Genomic DNA, 17,534 nt, shown 5'->3' with positions numbered 1-17,534 from the left:
TAGTTTGTGACAGATGATGTCAAAACCTTGGCTTGATCAAATAAGACTAAACCAATAGGAGTAACCAGATCAACAAAATCTTGTATATATAAATAATAATAATAGAAAAAAACAATTTGCCAAAATCACTAAAATACTAACATAGGTAAAGATAATAGAAAACGATTCACGAAACTGGCAACTGTGATTGAGATTCAAATATTAAAAAATAATTGTAAAACTGGTAACTGAGAATCAAATATCAGAATACTTCGCCAGACTGGCGTTTCTTATTGTAGGGCTGGTTGTTTGGCCTTTGGGCGAGCCCATAGAAGGTCTCAACACTGACCTGCAACGTCGCAACCTGCTGGTAGTGGAGACCAATAGCTCTTTGCCACGTCGTACAGACGTTTGCAAGTCAATGTTCAGGCCTTCTAAAAGGATTGCTCTCGCTTTGGGTAAAATTTGAGGTTACTGGGAAAAAAAGTTAAAAACTCGAAGACGCCTAAACTTGTAAAGACTAGAAACTTGTTATAACACAATCCTACAAGAGGTTTTAGCCATTTTTTTTTAACCCAATCAAGTCTTCAAAAATGTGAATTTTGACGACAATGAGGATGTTAGTGATCTTGATAATCCAAAATTTATGAATCCAACTTTAAAAAAAAAAGACTTTGGTAAGGACAGAGTTTGAATTTAAAATTCAGAGTTTGAAGACCGAGAATAAAGTCTGACTGGACACTGACTGGACACTGACCTTTTTGTCGTAGAGCCTCGTGTCGATTTTGCTCAGATCGATGGCGTCGTGCATGGATGCTCTCCTCCTGCCTGGGTTATAGCCTGAAGGCGGAGTGGACGGCTGCCCATCTGAAGACCCCCCACTGGTTCCAGACCTCTCCCCTCCTGGAAACGTAAAGGTTAAATCCCTAGGGTGTGGAATAGATGCAGGCGTGGCGGCTTCAGAGCTGAGATCTGGGAACGAAATCAAGAACAAGACATTTATAATGGTGTGATTGACATCCATAATGTTTAGAAACATTTAAGCTGAGTTATTTGTAAACAAAAAAAAATTTATGACAGTTATTGAGCCCCAATAATGGGGCGTGGTGGCAGAGTAATAGAGCACTTGGTCGCCAACTTGAATCCCTGCAAAGACTGTGATTTTTATGATATCTTTAAGTCAACCCAATTATATAAGGTATCTGACAAGCCTAGATAATGTGTTAGTCATTGTTCTGGCCACATAACACCTTGGTTATCCATCGGTTATAAAAAAGATTTATATTCAATGGACCATAATGTCCTAAAAGAGATTTAAAATTATTCTTTTAACACTTATGTCTTCTCTTCTTATATATTACTATAACAAACAACATAGGTGGCGCGGTGGCTGAATGGTTTGGCGCTTGGCTTCCGAACCTGGGGTCTCGGTTTCGAATCTTGGTGAAGACTGAGATTTTGAAATTCTGGATTTTTAGGGCGTCCCTGAGTTCACACAACTCTAATGGGTACCTGAATTTAGTTGGGGAAATAAAGAAGGTTGGTCGCTATGCTGGTCACACGATACCTTGCTCGTTAACCGTTGGCCAAAGAAACAGATGACCTTAACATCATCTGCCCAATATATAGCAAGGTTTGAATGAGGAACCTTTTTACTTTATAGCAAACAACTTGATTCTTTAAGGAGATCTACTCACGATTGCTCAATTAAGGCATGCAATACATTCGTTTCAATAAATGATGTTCTTGTGGTATATGATGTCAATTAAGAGTTTTGATGTCAACAATTACTAAAGATAGTCACTTTCGATTCATTATTGTGTCTACTAGTCTACATTATTTCTCGGTAGATACAGAACAAATATTTAAAACAAGGTTACAAAGACAGTTTGTGTGGAAACACAAGGCCAAAATCAGCGTCCTGTGTCTCTGCAGTAAACGCGATAATATGAAAAACTACTTATAAATTGTTGTTTTAAATTATGTCTACTTATATGCATACTAAATAGATTTTTTTCTCTTTAAAAAAAGCAAAAATTTTTTTGATAAATGTAGTAATTAGTATGACAGAACTTACTTAACTTAGCAATACCATTGTAAAAAAAATTTTTTTTGACAAAAAACATAAAAATGTGTTTAAAATATGGTAAATAGTCATCTGTCGAACTAAATAGCCTCCCGAGTTCGTTACTATTAATAGCTGTAGAAAAAAAGTATTTTTATGACAAACAAAACTGCTTGCATACTTGATTTTAAAAATTAGATTTTTCGTTTTAAGAAAAGAAAAACTAGCCGTTGCATCACAACTTTGAATGGTCTAAAATATTATGATGTCAGATTTTTACTATCTTTGGTAGTTTACGAGATCTTAACGGGACGGACGGACAGACAGACCACAAAAAACTAATAGCGTCTTTCCCTTTTCGTGTGGGGGGGGGGGAGCTAAAAAAGGAAAAGAAAGATCGAACGATATGTCAGTCTCTCCAATTCCTTTTTTTAGTTCTCTCTTTCTCTCTCTTTCTCTTTCTCTCTCTCTTTTTCTCTCTCCCACTTTCTCTCGATCTTTCTCACTCTTTCTTCCCCATTCCTTCTCTCTTTGTCTTTCTCTCCCTTTCGCAAGATCTTTCCTCTCTTTCTCTCCCTCTTTTTCTATCTACAATTAAATCTCTCTCTCTCTCTCTGTCTCTTTCTCTCTCTCTCTCTTCAAATGCTCTCTCTTCCTTTCTCTTCACGTCTCTTTTATCCACACCTTAATTCTTCTCTTTCCATCCTTTCCTTCCCATTGACGCACACCCACGCACGCACCGACTCCAATCTAGCCACCAGAACCATCGCCAACAGATCCATGCTATGCTCTATCAAAACATTATTTAGTTCAATTCTCAAATTACAACAAGCTTTTAATCTAATATTATATTTTTTTTTTGCAGCAAAGAAGCTTTGAAACTAAAGCACTCACGCATACAAGTACACATGTTCAATGTCAAAGTCTTTTTTTTTAAACCTTAAACACCCAACGTTATATTCTCTGTGGGTGTACATCATCCCAAGATAAAAAACAACAAACAAAAAAGCAATATATATATATATATATATCATGGGCGTAGCCAGGATTTTTTTTCGGGGGGGGGGGGTTTAGGGGGGATTTTTTCTCCCCCCCCCCCCGCCCCCCCCCCTCGCGAAAAAAAATATTTGTATATATGTATGTGTGTGTGTGTTCATAATCTTTATTACATTCTGACCCTTCATTCTTTTGGAACACGTTTATTGTGTGAAAAAATTGTTGACTCCCCGCCATTGGCTCTAGCTCACCCTAGAGCAGGGCGGAGCCCCGCTGCCAAGCACCATTTCTGGCATAGAATGTCAACAAAATGCATATTCTGAGGTATCTACAGTGCATTTTCCTGCTATTAAAAAGTCTTATTTCAAAAATGTATGTGCTATTTTTACTGACTAAGACCATGCTGCGCCGTTCGGCGCATTTGCCGTCAAGCTGTTTCCACAAAAATCTGTCACTGGTAATTTCTGAAGCCTCTTCCCACCTGCTCCGAGGACCTCCATGAATGTGTGGCGCCAAGTTGTACTAGGATGTCATCGCAACTCTTATTATGCGTAATTTATTTTGTCGGAGAACATGTCCCGCAAACCTCATGCGACGCTCTGTCACAATTTTACTAAGGGGTCGACTCCCAGTTCGGCATAGGATTTCCTTGATTTAGACCCGATCTCAATAACTAACCTAAAATCTGTCTTAGCCATCTTTGTTGAGCCACATTTAGTGTTTTTCAATTTCGGCAGATGACTATTCACTGCACTTTATTAATGGAGCCCCATCACTGGTAGAAATGTAACCTCTCTTGGATACGCTCTTGGAATTGGGTGACTGTAGTTTGCTTTAGATTTTATATCGAAGATGGAAGTTCTATCGTCAAAATCATCTGTTAGAGGTTTTAAACTAAAATTCTCAGGACTGTGTTGTAGTTTTTTAAATTCAAAACCTCAATTTAGCTACGATCATAGAATTTGGTAACTGTAGTTTGCGTTAGAGTAATATTGAAGATAGAGGTTTTCCACCTCAAAACGCTCTGTAGGGGGATTTTAAACTCAAAACCATCTGGAGGAAAGGAGTTTAAACTCAAAACCCCCCATTGGCTTGGCTACGCTCAAATAATTTTAGTGTGTAATTTGCTTTTTTTTTATATTGAAGAGGTATTTTTTAGCATCAAACCCTTGTGAAGGGGGATTTGAACTCAAAACCCTTTTGGCAACGCTCATAGCATTTTGAGTGCGTAATTTGCTTTTTTTTTTTACATTGATGATGTATTTTTTAACTTCAAACCCCTGGCGGGGGGTTTAAACTCAAAACCCATATGGCTACGCTCTTAGATTTTTTTTTTCTTTTTTTTTATTGAAGATGTATTTTTTAGCTTCAAACTCCACTGGAGGGGAGTTTAAACTTAAAACTGAGTCAAATCCCATTTAGCTACGCTCATAACATTTTGAGTGCATAATTTGCTTTTTTTTTCATATTGATAAGGGGTTCTATCGTAACTTTTGAAGGGGGTTTTAAAATCAAAATCTTCCTTAACTGTGCACTTGGAATTTGGGGATTATCGTTTGCATTTTTTGTGTGTTTTGTTTTATGGAAGAGGGGGATTTAACTGCAAAAACCCCTGGTAGGGGGGGTTTAAACTCAAAACCCCTGGTAGGGGGTTTTAAACTCAAAACTCCCTTGGTAGGGGTTTTAAACTCAAAACCCCCTGGTAGGGGTTTTAAATTCTAAACCCCCTGTAGTGGTTTTAAACTCAAAACCCCTTTAGCTGTGCTGGGGCAAGTGATGGTTTAGTATTAAAATCTCACCTAAAATTAACAAAATCAAAGCAAAAAAACATGTCACTAAAGTCCGTCTTTCCCCCCCCCCCCGTGGTAGGGGGTTTCAAACTCAAAACTCCATGGTAGGGGTTTTAAACTCAAAACCCCTTTGGCTGCGCTGGGGCAAGTGATGGTTTAGTATTAAAATCTTACCTAAAATAAAGAAAATCAAAGCAAAACATCAGTCACTTAAGTCCGTCTTCCCCCTCGGGGGAGGGATTTCATTTCGGGGGGGGGGGGGGGGGTTTGAAACCCAAACCCCCCCCCTGGCTACGCCCTTGATATATATATATATATATATATATATGTATGTATAGAACTTATCTTAAGGGGAAGAACTCCGTCCTTAAAACTACTCTACCATTAATGTACACGTTTTTTTTCCCTTATTCGATATCAAACAAAATAATTAATAAACAATAATTAACTAACGAATTGAGTATTTTTGTTTATTGATTCCTGTATTGTTAGGTTCAATAAATAATTGTTTAAGTATCAAGTTGATCGGAGAATGCGTGAGGACGAAATAGCGTTGACAATTATTGAAGGGGAATAAACCGAATAACTATTAACTTAGCTCCTGTCTTCGTCTTGTTTATTTCAAAAAGAAAGTGCATCATTAGTTTTTCTATTATCTTGTACATCAAGTAAATTATAAATGTATCGCAAATTCAATTGTATCCCAAATGCAATGTTCTCCAAAAACAATGTATTCCAAGTACACTTTATCAAAGTACACCGTATCCCAAGTACGCCTTATTCCAAGTATAGTACATTGCATGCCAAGTACATTATATCAAAGTACCCTATATCCCAAGTACCAGTATTTCTAGTATATTGTATCTCAAATACATTGTATTGGCAGAGATTAGGGTTTGGATAAGTGATGCTTTAATTTTATTTGCCTGAGATAGTCATTGATATTTGACTCTTGTTCTATTTGCTCCCACAACTTTTCAAGTAACGAGGGAACGTAATCTATATGAATATTTATGTCCTAAAATATTTTAGCATCAACCTGTTAAAAATTAAAAAAAAAAACAACAGACGAAAGGCTAAACAGGGGCGACAACAACAAATCACGTAAAGACAAAAGGCAGATTTCGAAATAAAAATTTCTCTAATTGTATAAATTATCGCCGTTGGTATTAAACGATTGAGTGATTGTCTCATGCCGTAATGTGCCATCACGCCAGCGAGCTCAGGTCGAGGTTTTAATGAGCTTATTGATGTGAGTGTGTGTTTCTCACGGGGACACCATCTTTTGCACTCTGTCTTTTATTCGTCTGTCAACATTTGCTTCTGTTACATAGGAATCACGTCTGTTAAGTAATGTCAGGAAATAATCATTGTTTTTTGTGTTGGTCACGTTGCTAGGCTATAAAACTATTCTCAATTGGTTTTGAGTTCTAAATTGTGAATTGGTCGTCTTGACGATCAAGTGGTGGGATGGAAAGATCATTACATTTAACTGAATCGCTCATTTTTGGTGTCGATCTGTAGCTCAGTTTTTCAATAACGAATTTCTAGAAAACTTGAATAAATGAGAAAGTCTGTGTTCCGCAGTATTCCTCAGTCACCCTCATAGTGTAACTGAGGCGTGTGCTAGTAATGTTATGGAGATCTCCAGTCCCGAAGTCTTAAAACAGCCAACAATCTTTGTTGATGATTTCCCTACATTGCCCTACCATCAATCACGTGGTTATCCAGAATTATTTTCACTCGCATACCTCTGTACTGTGCTCAGCAGCAGTGGCGTAGCTAGGGATTTAAGGTACTGGGGTGCTTGGCCTCCTTAGGGGGTCCCTACATTTTGACACTTTACATCATGACATAAGATTATGTACTTAATAAATAAAAAAGTCTAATGTGTTTAGTACGTGTAACAGTTTAAGTTCAATCATTTCCTTTCGTCCCATTGATACCTGTTTTGGAAAAGAAAGAACTATAAATCTTTTCCAAGATATCCATTTCCTACCTCCCCCCAACCCTTACTGGTACACCTAAAGTGATTGGACAATAACGCACTGAGCATGAAAGTTGCTTTAAACAAAAACAATTTCCAATCGCACAAATTTATTATTGTTAGTCTAGATCTACTAAAATTAATTCCATGATTTATAGTTGCATATATTAGTGTTTACCTTTTACAGTGGAGACCGGTTAATCGTACCACCGTTTAATCGAATCAGTCGTTTTAACAACCGAAACAAATCCTATGATAAAGTTGAATCAAGCTAATAGGACCAGTCGATGTTGTCCGATTAAACAGATTCAACGGTATATTGATTACTTTTAAGGATACATTCACTTTTCCAAATTTTTAAGCATAAACTTGTAAGAACGTCATAGCTCATAGTAAAAAAAAAAAGTAAAGTTTCCCCTTTCAGACCTTGTGGTCTATAGTGCAGATGATGTAAAGGTCATCTGTTTCTGTGGCCTACGGTTAACGAGGGTGTCATTAGGCCAGCACAACGACCAACCGCCTTTACTTTTCTCCAACCAAAGTTAGAGCTGGATGGACTCAGAGGCGCCCGAAGATTCCGAAATTAATAATCTGTCTTCACCAGGATTCGAGCTCCGGACCCTGGTTCGTAAGGCAAGCGCTTTACCGCTCAGCCACCGCGCCTCCGTGATAGCTCATCGAAGCTGAAATATTGTTTTTGTTTTTATGTTCACGCATGTTCAGCGCGTTATTTTTTTTTTCAGCGCCAAATTTGTTTCATTTTGCTTTCTTCCCGCTAACATCTGTTTTGTGACAGTGTTTGTCTAACAGATTGTGATGTCGTGTGAAATGAAAGAAATAAAAAGAAGAAACACTTTCTCTGGAGATGTCAGTCGTTCCTCTCAAAAACAACCGGGACAGTGACGTGTCCTGTAGACCGTTTCGTTTCCATTGAAATTACACATACAGCTCTGTTGGTTTTTTTTTTTTTTTGGGAGGGGGGGGGGGAGTGCAATGTTGAGGGGATTTTTTTTGATACCTAAACAAGAGATATAGAAGTGAAAAGAAAAGAAAAAACAAAAAAAAAAAAAAGAGATAAGACAAAAGAAAAAGAGAAAGTGAAAGAAAGCTAACTAAAACATTCAAACAATCAATGGAGGTTTTGCAAGTATGTGTCCGTGCATATGTTTCTCTGCCTTTACATACGTTTCTCTGCTCGTCCATATGTTATTCTTCCCGTCCATATGTTTCTCTGCCTGTTTATAAGTTTATCTGCCTGTCAATATGTCTCTCTGCCAGTCCATATGTTTCTCTGCCTGTTTATAAGTTTATCTGTCTGTCAATATGTCTCTCTGCCAGTCCATATGTTTCTTTGCTTGTCGGCTATTCGTCTACTAGTTTATTTACATGACTACCTAACACAAGCACTTAAGTAATGCTGTCTTGTTCAGTCCCCAGAACTGCTTTCTCTCAGTCATCTTGGCACGTGGTATTTAGCCTGGAACTTGCTTGACATCAAAGCAAAGTCACTCCGACATTCACCCTCCTAGCATTCATTGCAACAGAGGGAGGGAGAAGGACATAAAATGAGCCAATGTATTGATTGAAACAGCGTGGATAGGTTAAGGTTATAGTTCTTTGTTACTTAACACACTTGGCATTATATATATATATATATATATATATATATATATATATATATATATATATATATATATATATATAATCATAGAGATATTGTATTATAACTTCTACATTATCTATAATCATAAATTATATGTGATTAATTTTCAGTACTTCATCTACATACGCGTCTTTTGCATTGAATAAGTGCAATTAATAATAAACCATAGACTTAATAGCTACACACACAAAAAATACAATATGGTTGCTAGTTTACACATCATAGACACTGAACATGCCTGTGAAATAAGGTTTTATCGTTTAATTGATAGTGTAGACCAGTGATTCCCAAAGTGGTCTATATAGACCTCCAGGGGTCTACGAAGACTCCCAAGGGGTCTACGGAAGTGAAAAAATAAATTGGGGGTCTATGACCTGTAAATGGGGGTCTACTATAGTGGATCTCATTTAAGCATGTAATGACTAAAAATTTCATTTCCGATTAATGATTTTACCTTAGTTAATCCTTTCAATTGTAACTCTCTTAGTCTAATGAGTTTTTTTTTTATTTTTAAATTTTAACATCTTATTTTAAATACATGAAAGTAACATTGTACATGGCCTTGTTAAAAAGAACTGTAGAAAGTACAGTGTTGGTTACTAGTCATTTGTTGTATTCGTCCTTGTCGATCAAGTCATTTCATATGTGCTTTTTCTGTAACAAAGTTTTAAGCTAAGTTACAATGAAACTATCTAACCTGGAAAATCATTTGAGACAATGACAACATGATAAAATAGATTGAGATTTGAAATAGCCTACTTTCAACACTTTTTGCTCATAACAGCAGAACAAAATGTTTGATTAAAGATCCTAAAAGAAAAGAGGTTTGTGAGTGTCTTACAATATTTTTTCTTAGGCCTATATCAAACTCCAGAAAACTGCACTATTAAAAGCCACACACATCTGATATCATAGTAAAAATTTCTCTAGACAACAATACAGTTCAAAGGTGTAATGGTAAGAGGAGTTAAGAAACTGAAAGGTTCTTATGTAATTACTTTCCAAAGACATACTTCTAAAAAAAAAAAGCTGGACTAGTTAACCTTGCCTGATAATATAGTGTTATTATTATCATGCTTTCTTTTTGCTATGCATTAAGAAATCCATAAAGAACTGCTCATTGCCTGAAACTTTGATCAATTGCTCCTTCACAATGAAGAATGATAGTTGTCGAAAGGCTTATGTTTGACAATATTTATTTCTGAGTTCTTGGGTGCTAAAAATCCAATTTTAACAGACTTATTTCATAAATTTAATGATAGTAACTTACGCTACAAGGTGATTACCTAAATTTGATCAAAACGAAGGCATAATCTCAAAGTTTCTTGTGAGGATTCAGTAATGAAGCATACAATAGATTGGATGAAATTTCCTAATTTTCAAATTTAAAACCAACATCATCTAATCGAGAAGTTATGATAGATTAAATATAACTAAATTGAACCCTAATGTTGAAATTTTACACAAACTTGCTATCCAATAGGCCCAGTATTTCCCAAACTTTCAACATGTATACCAAATATGATTACCCCTTCAATAATTTTCGTAAATCTAAGTACCCCCCCCCGGCCCTTAAAAAATGAATAATTGTTGAAAATAATAAACGAACTTTAGGGAATACTGCAATAGGCGTTTAAGTCAATCTCGATAATGCATATTAAATCTTATTTAGCTTCATTTTAATTTTAATTTCATCAATGAATGTCCTAGAAATCAGTGAGAAAAACACAAATAAAGTTGAAGAATTTTCCAAAAAATGCAGGGGGTCTACCGAAGAATGGAAAACATGGCAAGGGGTCTACGAGATAAAAAAGTTTGGGAACCACTGGTGTAGACTGTTTATCGCTGGTAAAACAGTAAATCTTTTAGTATTTTATAATATTTTATGTAAATTTGTTAAACGAAGAGCGTGAACGCATGAACATGTGGTCACAGATGACCGGAAGTACAAGACTTACAGTGAACAACATTTTAGCCAATCATCTTTGGAGTCATGCAGAGCGAAGTCAGTTAGTTAAGTATGCAGTCGGGCTGAAAGTTGGTCTTAGATGATAGTTACTATGCAGTCGACCTGAGAGTTGTTCGTAGATGTTTAGTTACTATGCAGTCGACCAGAGAGTTGTTCGTAGATAATATTTAGTTACTAAGTAGTAGACCTGAGAATTGGTCGTAGATGATAGTTACTATGCAGTCGACCAGAGAGTTGTTCGTAGATAATATTTAGTTACTAAGTAGTAGACCTGAGAATTGGTCGTAGATGATAGTTACTGTGCAGTCGACCAAAGAGTTGTTCGTAGATAATATTTAGTTACTAAGCAGTCAACCTGAGAATTGGTCGTAGATGTTTAGTTACTATGCAGTCGACCAGAGAGTTGTTCGTAGATAATATTTAGTTACTAAGTAGTAGACCTGAGAGTTGGTCGTAGATGATATTTCGATGGAAAATAAAATATTTTATTATCCCCACTATTTAATTAATTAACCGTGGGCCACAGAAACAGATGACCTTTACATCATCTTCCCCATAGATCGCAAGTTCTGAAAGGGGGACTTTGCTTCTTTTATGATTAATTGGTTAATTTGTTGATTGATTCACGTTTTGTTAGGAGAAATTAGTAACTGTGCCATGTTTCATCTTGATTCGAGAATGGGAAAAGGGAGAAATAAAATGTTTAAAATATTTTCGGTGTTGTGCCCTTGAACTGTTGTGTTACTGAAAGAAATTTGTTTCATAATATCAGATGAAGGTTTGTGTAAAACAGTTTTTAAAACTACTTCAACGGCTGTAAAATCAATGTTTTATCTATAGTGTTTTTCGTATTTGGCTATAGGTATGGAGATCTTGTAAGACGCTCACAAACCACCATCTTTTCTATATGATGTTGAAGAAAGATTTTGTCGATCTATTCTGACAATTTTTTTTCTCACTTTTATCTTTTTATCAGGGTGGCATCGTCTCAAATAATGCTCCAGTGTAATTGGTTTCATATGGTCATAAAAAGGCTCTTATTATAGACAATCTCTTATTTAACAAGGAAATAAATAATCAACGCTTTAAAATCAAGATTTCTATTTGTTAAATATTAGTTACATGTAGACAAAATTAACTATTTAGATTAGTACCGGTATTGTAATTAAATACAACTATTTTACTTTTGAATAGAGGAAACAATATTTATAACTAAGGTAAAAATCATTCATAAGTGTTTGAAATAGTTACATTTATGGGCCGTGAAAATTAAAGTCATAGACCCCCATGGACATCTCATAAACCCCCAATTTACTTTTTCACTTTCTTAGACCCCTTGGAAGTCTTCATAGACCCCTGGAGGTCTATATAGACCACTTTGGGAATCACTGAATTCTAAACAATGGTCTTCTAGCAAAGACCTATGTAGTCTATCAAGTAGATCTAAACAATGGTCTCCTAACATAGATCTGTGTAGTCTATCAAGTAGATCTAAACAATGGTCTCCTAACAAAGACCTATGTAGTCTATCAAGTAGATCTAAACAATGGTCTCCTAACATAGATCTGTGTAGTCTATCAAGTAGATCTAAACAATGGTCTCCTAACATAGATCTATGTAGTCTATCAAGTAGATCTAAACAATGGTCTCCTAACATAGATCTATGTAGTCTATCAAGTAGATCTAAACATCCGTGAAAAAAAAACAACACTTAGAACTAGGCTTGTAGGAAATAGAGCCATAGAGTTCTATGTTTGAGAACTAGGCTTGTAGGAAATAGAGCCATAGAGTTCTGCTATGTTTGAGGACGAGGCTAGTAGACCTAGAGGCATAGAGTTCTGCTATGTTTGAGAACGAGGCTAGTAGACCTAGAGCCATAGATTTCTGCTATGTTGAGAACGAGGCTAGCAGACCTAGAGCCATAGAGTTCTGCTATGTTGAGAACGAGGCTAGCAGACCTAGAGCCACAGAGTTCTTCTATGTTTGAGAACGAGGCTAGCAGACCTAGAGCCATAGAGTTCTGCTATGTTTGAGAACGAGGCTAGCAGACCTAGAGCCATAGAGTTCTGCTATGTTTGACAACGAGGCTAGCAGACCTAGAGCCATAGAGTTCTGCTATGTTTGAGAACGAGGCTAGCAGACCTAGAGCCATAGAGTTCTTCTAGGTTTGAGAACGAGGCTAGCAGACCTAGAGCCATAGAGTTCTTCTATGTTTGAGAACGAGGCTAGCAGACCTAGAGCCATAGAGTTCTGCTATGTTTGAGAACGAGGCTAGTAGACCTAGAGCCATAGAGTTCTTCTATGTTTGAGAACGAGGCTAGCAGACCTAGAGCCATAGAGTTCTTCTATGTTTGAGAACGAGGCTAGCAGACCTAGAGCCATATAGTTCTGCTATGTTTCAAATTTGATCCATGTTTTGCAATATTTTCTTTAAAAAAATGATTTGAGACTTGCGCGATGCCCCGACCAATTGGAGGCTCTAGGTGGCTGCCTAGTTTGCCTATGCCGCAGGAGCCAATCTGTTGTATAGTATAAATATGTCATATCGACCTTGTAGTATATAAAAATAAATGTTAAAATAAATAAATAATACTAAGTCTAGCTTATTCTAAATTGGCCTTAGGATTTAATTAATGTTTTTATCAAGCTTGAGAACTGTACATTCATACACGTGTTACATTCTTGCATTGCGCACGACCACATGGTTTCTGTCAAGGGCTTTTGGAGGACAGTATTATTGCATCTTAAGCCCAGAGTTTGATGCTGATAACTATCTTTTCATTCTTCTTAAGACTCACCTACACCCTAGAATTAATAATAACACTCTCATTCTACGCTGTCTCTGAGTCTCAGACACTCTCTACTTCAAACACACACACACAGTGAGAAAAACATGCTTTTTTTTCTTTTTGAACTTCTTTTTCTCTGTTTTTCTTCCAGATTGTGTCCCCTTAGAACATTTACAGACAAATCTGAGCTTGCAAAATTTTTTTATCCTTCGTGAGCCATTAGACATAACAAAGGGCTTTAATTGAATGTTTAATCAAGCAAAATTAAATGTAAAAAAAAATAATAAAAAAATAATTGAAATGAAGATTTAAAAAAAAAAAAACATAAAAAAATATTCATAATGGTTTCTGCCGAAATTTTTACGTGATTTATGAATTCCTGAAATTTTCTAGGAAAATTACAGGCACGCGCATCCAAATAGAAGACTTGAGGGTTTGAGAAAAATAAAAAAAAAATGTATGCACCAAACGTGACAAAATTTTTATATAACAAATGATGTAGATAAAATAAAAGGAGAACTAACAATAAAACAAAAGTAGATCAATGATGCTCAAACCTTTATTGATCCGGGGCCATAAAATAAAATAAGAAAAACATTTTAAAAAATAATTTAAACAGAAAAAAAACAACTTATATAAAGGGTAAATGTATCAATTAGTTTGAATCAGTCATGTGATTGCGAGTATAACTAACTTAGACATGATAAATATGTGCGATTAGAAATATTTTCACTAAGTGTTTTGGTTTAGGTTTTAAAAGGTAAAAGAAATAATTTTGCACAAATTTCAGCTTGATTCGATTCGAGTGTTGTAGAAATAACGTGTTTGACCTTTTTACCAGACAGACACAGAATGAGCTGATATAAGCTTTGTTAGAAAAACAAAGGCAACGGACAGAGAGGAATGGAGAAAGACGGTCAACGAATCTTGCATGGTGCCCCAACAGTCCAACAGACTAAAGGAAAGGTATAGGTAAGAAAAAAAACAGATCTTTTTTTTATCCGTATACACAAATTACATTCAATAAAAAAATATTTTGAACAAAATTATCTTTTCCTTCGTTATTGTTTTTATGGAGAAAATTTTTTTATAAAAACCAAATTTTAAATCAATCGTTACTTTAAAAAAATCTTAATGTCAAAATATAATTGATATTATTGGAAATACAAATATAGCTTTGAAGGTCATAATCAATCTGCTAACAGAAGTAAACAAGTCATGGCTCTAATCCATCCAGTCATTTTCAGGCTTACATGCCAGTCACGTGAACAATGTTGTCGTTAAAGCCGCGAGATTTGATTGGTTTATTCCCATCGCTGCTTTTTCCATTGTTTCCGCCTAGGTCTTTTTTTTTTTTTTTTTTTCAATTGTAGCAGAAAATTTTAAATATGATGCCCTTGGGGTCTCACGCAAATTTGTTTACGTGATGAGTGTCTAGAAAAACAATTGTTGAATAGTTGATCTCGAACTGGGTTTTAAGTAACAAAAATGGAAACAGGGGAAGTAACCAAAAATATATTTTTGGCTAATTATAGAATTAAAAGGTTAAACGGTTAAACCAAAGATATGGATCTAAGCTCTATATAACTATTCCACTATAGTGGCAGAAGTTTGGGTTGTGATTGGCGCTGGTGGACCTAAGTCTAAGTATGTCTAAATACTAGAGAAAGGTTTCTGTGTTGTACTGAAATTTTCATAAAACGTTTTCGGACGCCAATGAAAATGATACTCCTTGGCTTAATATAATGCTGCAGGAGTTAGGCAGGGTCCGAGAGCACTATGTAGCGGAAGAAGCTGTGGTCGAAATTGAGTGTGCTGCGTGAGGTGTGTTCATCTGTACAATTAATAATGCATTCACTTAGTATCACATGATCTGTACATATTCTGAATATTAAGTATTTGTATTTAGTATTTAATATTGTTATTTGTCCAACGATCGTTGACCACCTATTGACAGTTCGGTTATTATGCAACTTGGTTTGCTGTTGTTCTTTAATTAATACGTTAGCCTGTTGAGGTGGGGAACTCGGTTATTTATATTATCCCCTAGAATAATCAGCGGTTCTCATCCTTTTAAGCTCGGCGACCCCTTTTTCTACCCCCCCACTCTCTGCCGTGGACCCCCCCCCCCATAACATACACAGCAATAGAAGAATACACTTTATACAATCCATATTTTCGATGGCCTTAGGTGACCCCTGACAAATCGTCCATCGACCCCTCAAGGGGTCGCGAACCACAGGTTGAGAGCCCCTGCCCTAGATAAACCCGTAAAACCCACCTTGGCAAATAAGTCAAAATAATTTATTTCCATTTCATCTATGATTTCGTTCAATCTAACTCATCTTTTAATTTGCTCGATGACGTAGAGACTTTTACACAATGACTTTACAATAAACGTCTTGCTATGTTTTTGTTGTGTATACACTTTAGTCTGCCGAGGTCTACAAATCTATCATTATCGATCTGAAATCTATTCTCGTAGTCACAAACTTACTAACGAAGCCAATCACGAGGTGGCACCAGAGAGACGAGCCGGGGGGGGGGGGGGACAAGAAACAGGAAGGAAAAAAAAAACTTGAATGCCGTCTGCCCAAACCAAGGGGAACATCATCATTAGCCCGAGGCTTAATGGAGAGTGGAATCTCAACTTCTTAGCGTTGGGCCAAGTGGATGGAATCTCGGGCGAGTTGAGGACAGAGAGGGACAGATGTGTCAGACACAAAGATGGTATAACATAAGCACAGGGAAGATTGTTGGAAGTCGCCATTGAAAACCGAAAAAGGCGTATGAACTTGAAACTGAGAAAATGGTTGGAAATCGCCGTTGAATGACAGAATGCTTTGTGAAGTAAACTTGATACAAAATAATAATTTTTCGCTTTATTTTGAAAATAACGTTTTTATTAAAACGCAATTATTGAAATCGAGGCTTATATCCTCTTAACGTAGTACATTTTCTAATTAAAAACAAAAGAAATTAATAACAACTAATTGATTAACTAATTGGTTAATGTTTTTTTATTGATTCATGTGATGTCATCGAACATGAGCTTGTAAGCCAAATTTGATCACGATTGGATGAGTTAAAGTGGTCGAAAATTCGATTGCCAAAAATCTAACCATACAAGAAAGAAACAGAGTGAGTTATAAACGTTGGTAAAACAGTGGAAATAAATCAATGGTTCAAGCTCAACATTGAATGACTGAATACTTTATGAACTCAACTTCCTCTACCAGGACGAGGTCTATAAAGGCAAACATTGTTTGTTTCATGACGAAAGCTCCCCCTATAGGGCATCTGTTTCTGCAACCCACGGTTAACGAGAGTGTCATGTGGCCAGCACGACGACCAACCACCTTTACTTTTCAACCTCAACTTATGTTAGAGCTGCGTGGACTCAGAGGCGCCCTAAAGGTCCCAAAATTAACAATTCCAGTCTTCATTTTCGAACCCGAGACCCCCGGTTCGGAAACCAAGCGATTCACCACTCAACCACAGCGCCTCCTTCATGAAGGAAAGGAAACAAGTTTTGAATGTGTGCTAAGGATTTTTTTTTTTTTTTTTTTTTTTGCAGACAATTTGAGTGTACTTTAATATCAAAGAGAACAATGGGAAGGAAGTCAGCTTCAAAGAATTGACGAGTCCGTCATTGAAATAGATTCTAGTCAAGGCAAAGGACAGAGAGGAATGGAAAGAGACGGTCGATAGATCATGTGTGGTGCCCAAATGGGATACATGCTTGATGATGCTGATTTAATTATTTCAATGATAGATAAAACTCCTTGAAATCAAAAAAGTATTTTTTTTACTTGATCTATTATTATTTTATCTGTATTTAATTAAGTAGTCTCACGCTGTGGGTCTAAATATTATATACATAGGCTAGCCAACCATATGTTCATCTTGCTATGTCATACATTTGTCTTGTTGGACTGGCTTTCTCGCTACTTGATGAGATTTATTTTTGTTGGTTATTTCATTCCTTGAACCTCTTTGAAACTGTTTACATACATAATTGTAAAACCTTACTCAGACTTATAGTATTTCAGACCTTGTGATCTATGGGGCAGATGATAATAAGGTCATCTGTTTCTGTGGTCTTAACTAATTTTACGAAATATTATTATTATTTTTTTTAATTGAGATAGCACCGGTTTACATCTCACCATTTCACCACAAATATATAGTTGTACTTAATATGAAGTATTTAACTGTTTACTCTCGTGCATAATGTTCGGAACCATGGAACTAGCTTACTTATTGTTATCCTTGTGACTGCTGCCAAATATCAGT

General features: G+C 36.2%; 1 protein-coding gene across 1 annotated transcript in view; it reads right to left on the bottom strand.

Annotated features, from left to right (window-relative positions):
- LOC106056338 (uncharacterized) overlaps positions 1–17,534 on the bottom strand; it is a 169,605-nt gene that overhangs the window by 101,274 nt on the left and 50,797 nt on the right. The window contains exon 2 of the mRNA XM_013213035.2: positions 737–951. Coding sequence (XP_013068489.2) covers positions 737–951 — 215 coding nt within the window. The remainder of the gene's footprint in view (positions 1–736; positions 952–17,534) is intronic.

The sequence above is a fragment of the Biomphalaria glabrata genome, chromosome 9 (genome assembly GCF_947242115.1).
Source record: "Biomphalaria glabrata chromosome 9, xgBioGlab47.1, whole genome shotgun sequence".
NCBI lineage: Eukaryota > Metazoa > Mollusca > Gastropoda > Planorbidae > Biomphalaria > Biomphalaria glabrata.
The sequence above is the reverse complement of the archived record's forward strand: the minus strand, read 5'-3'. Positions and strand labels throughout refer to the sequence as shown.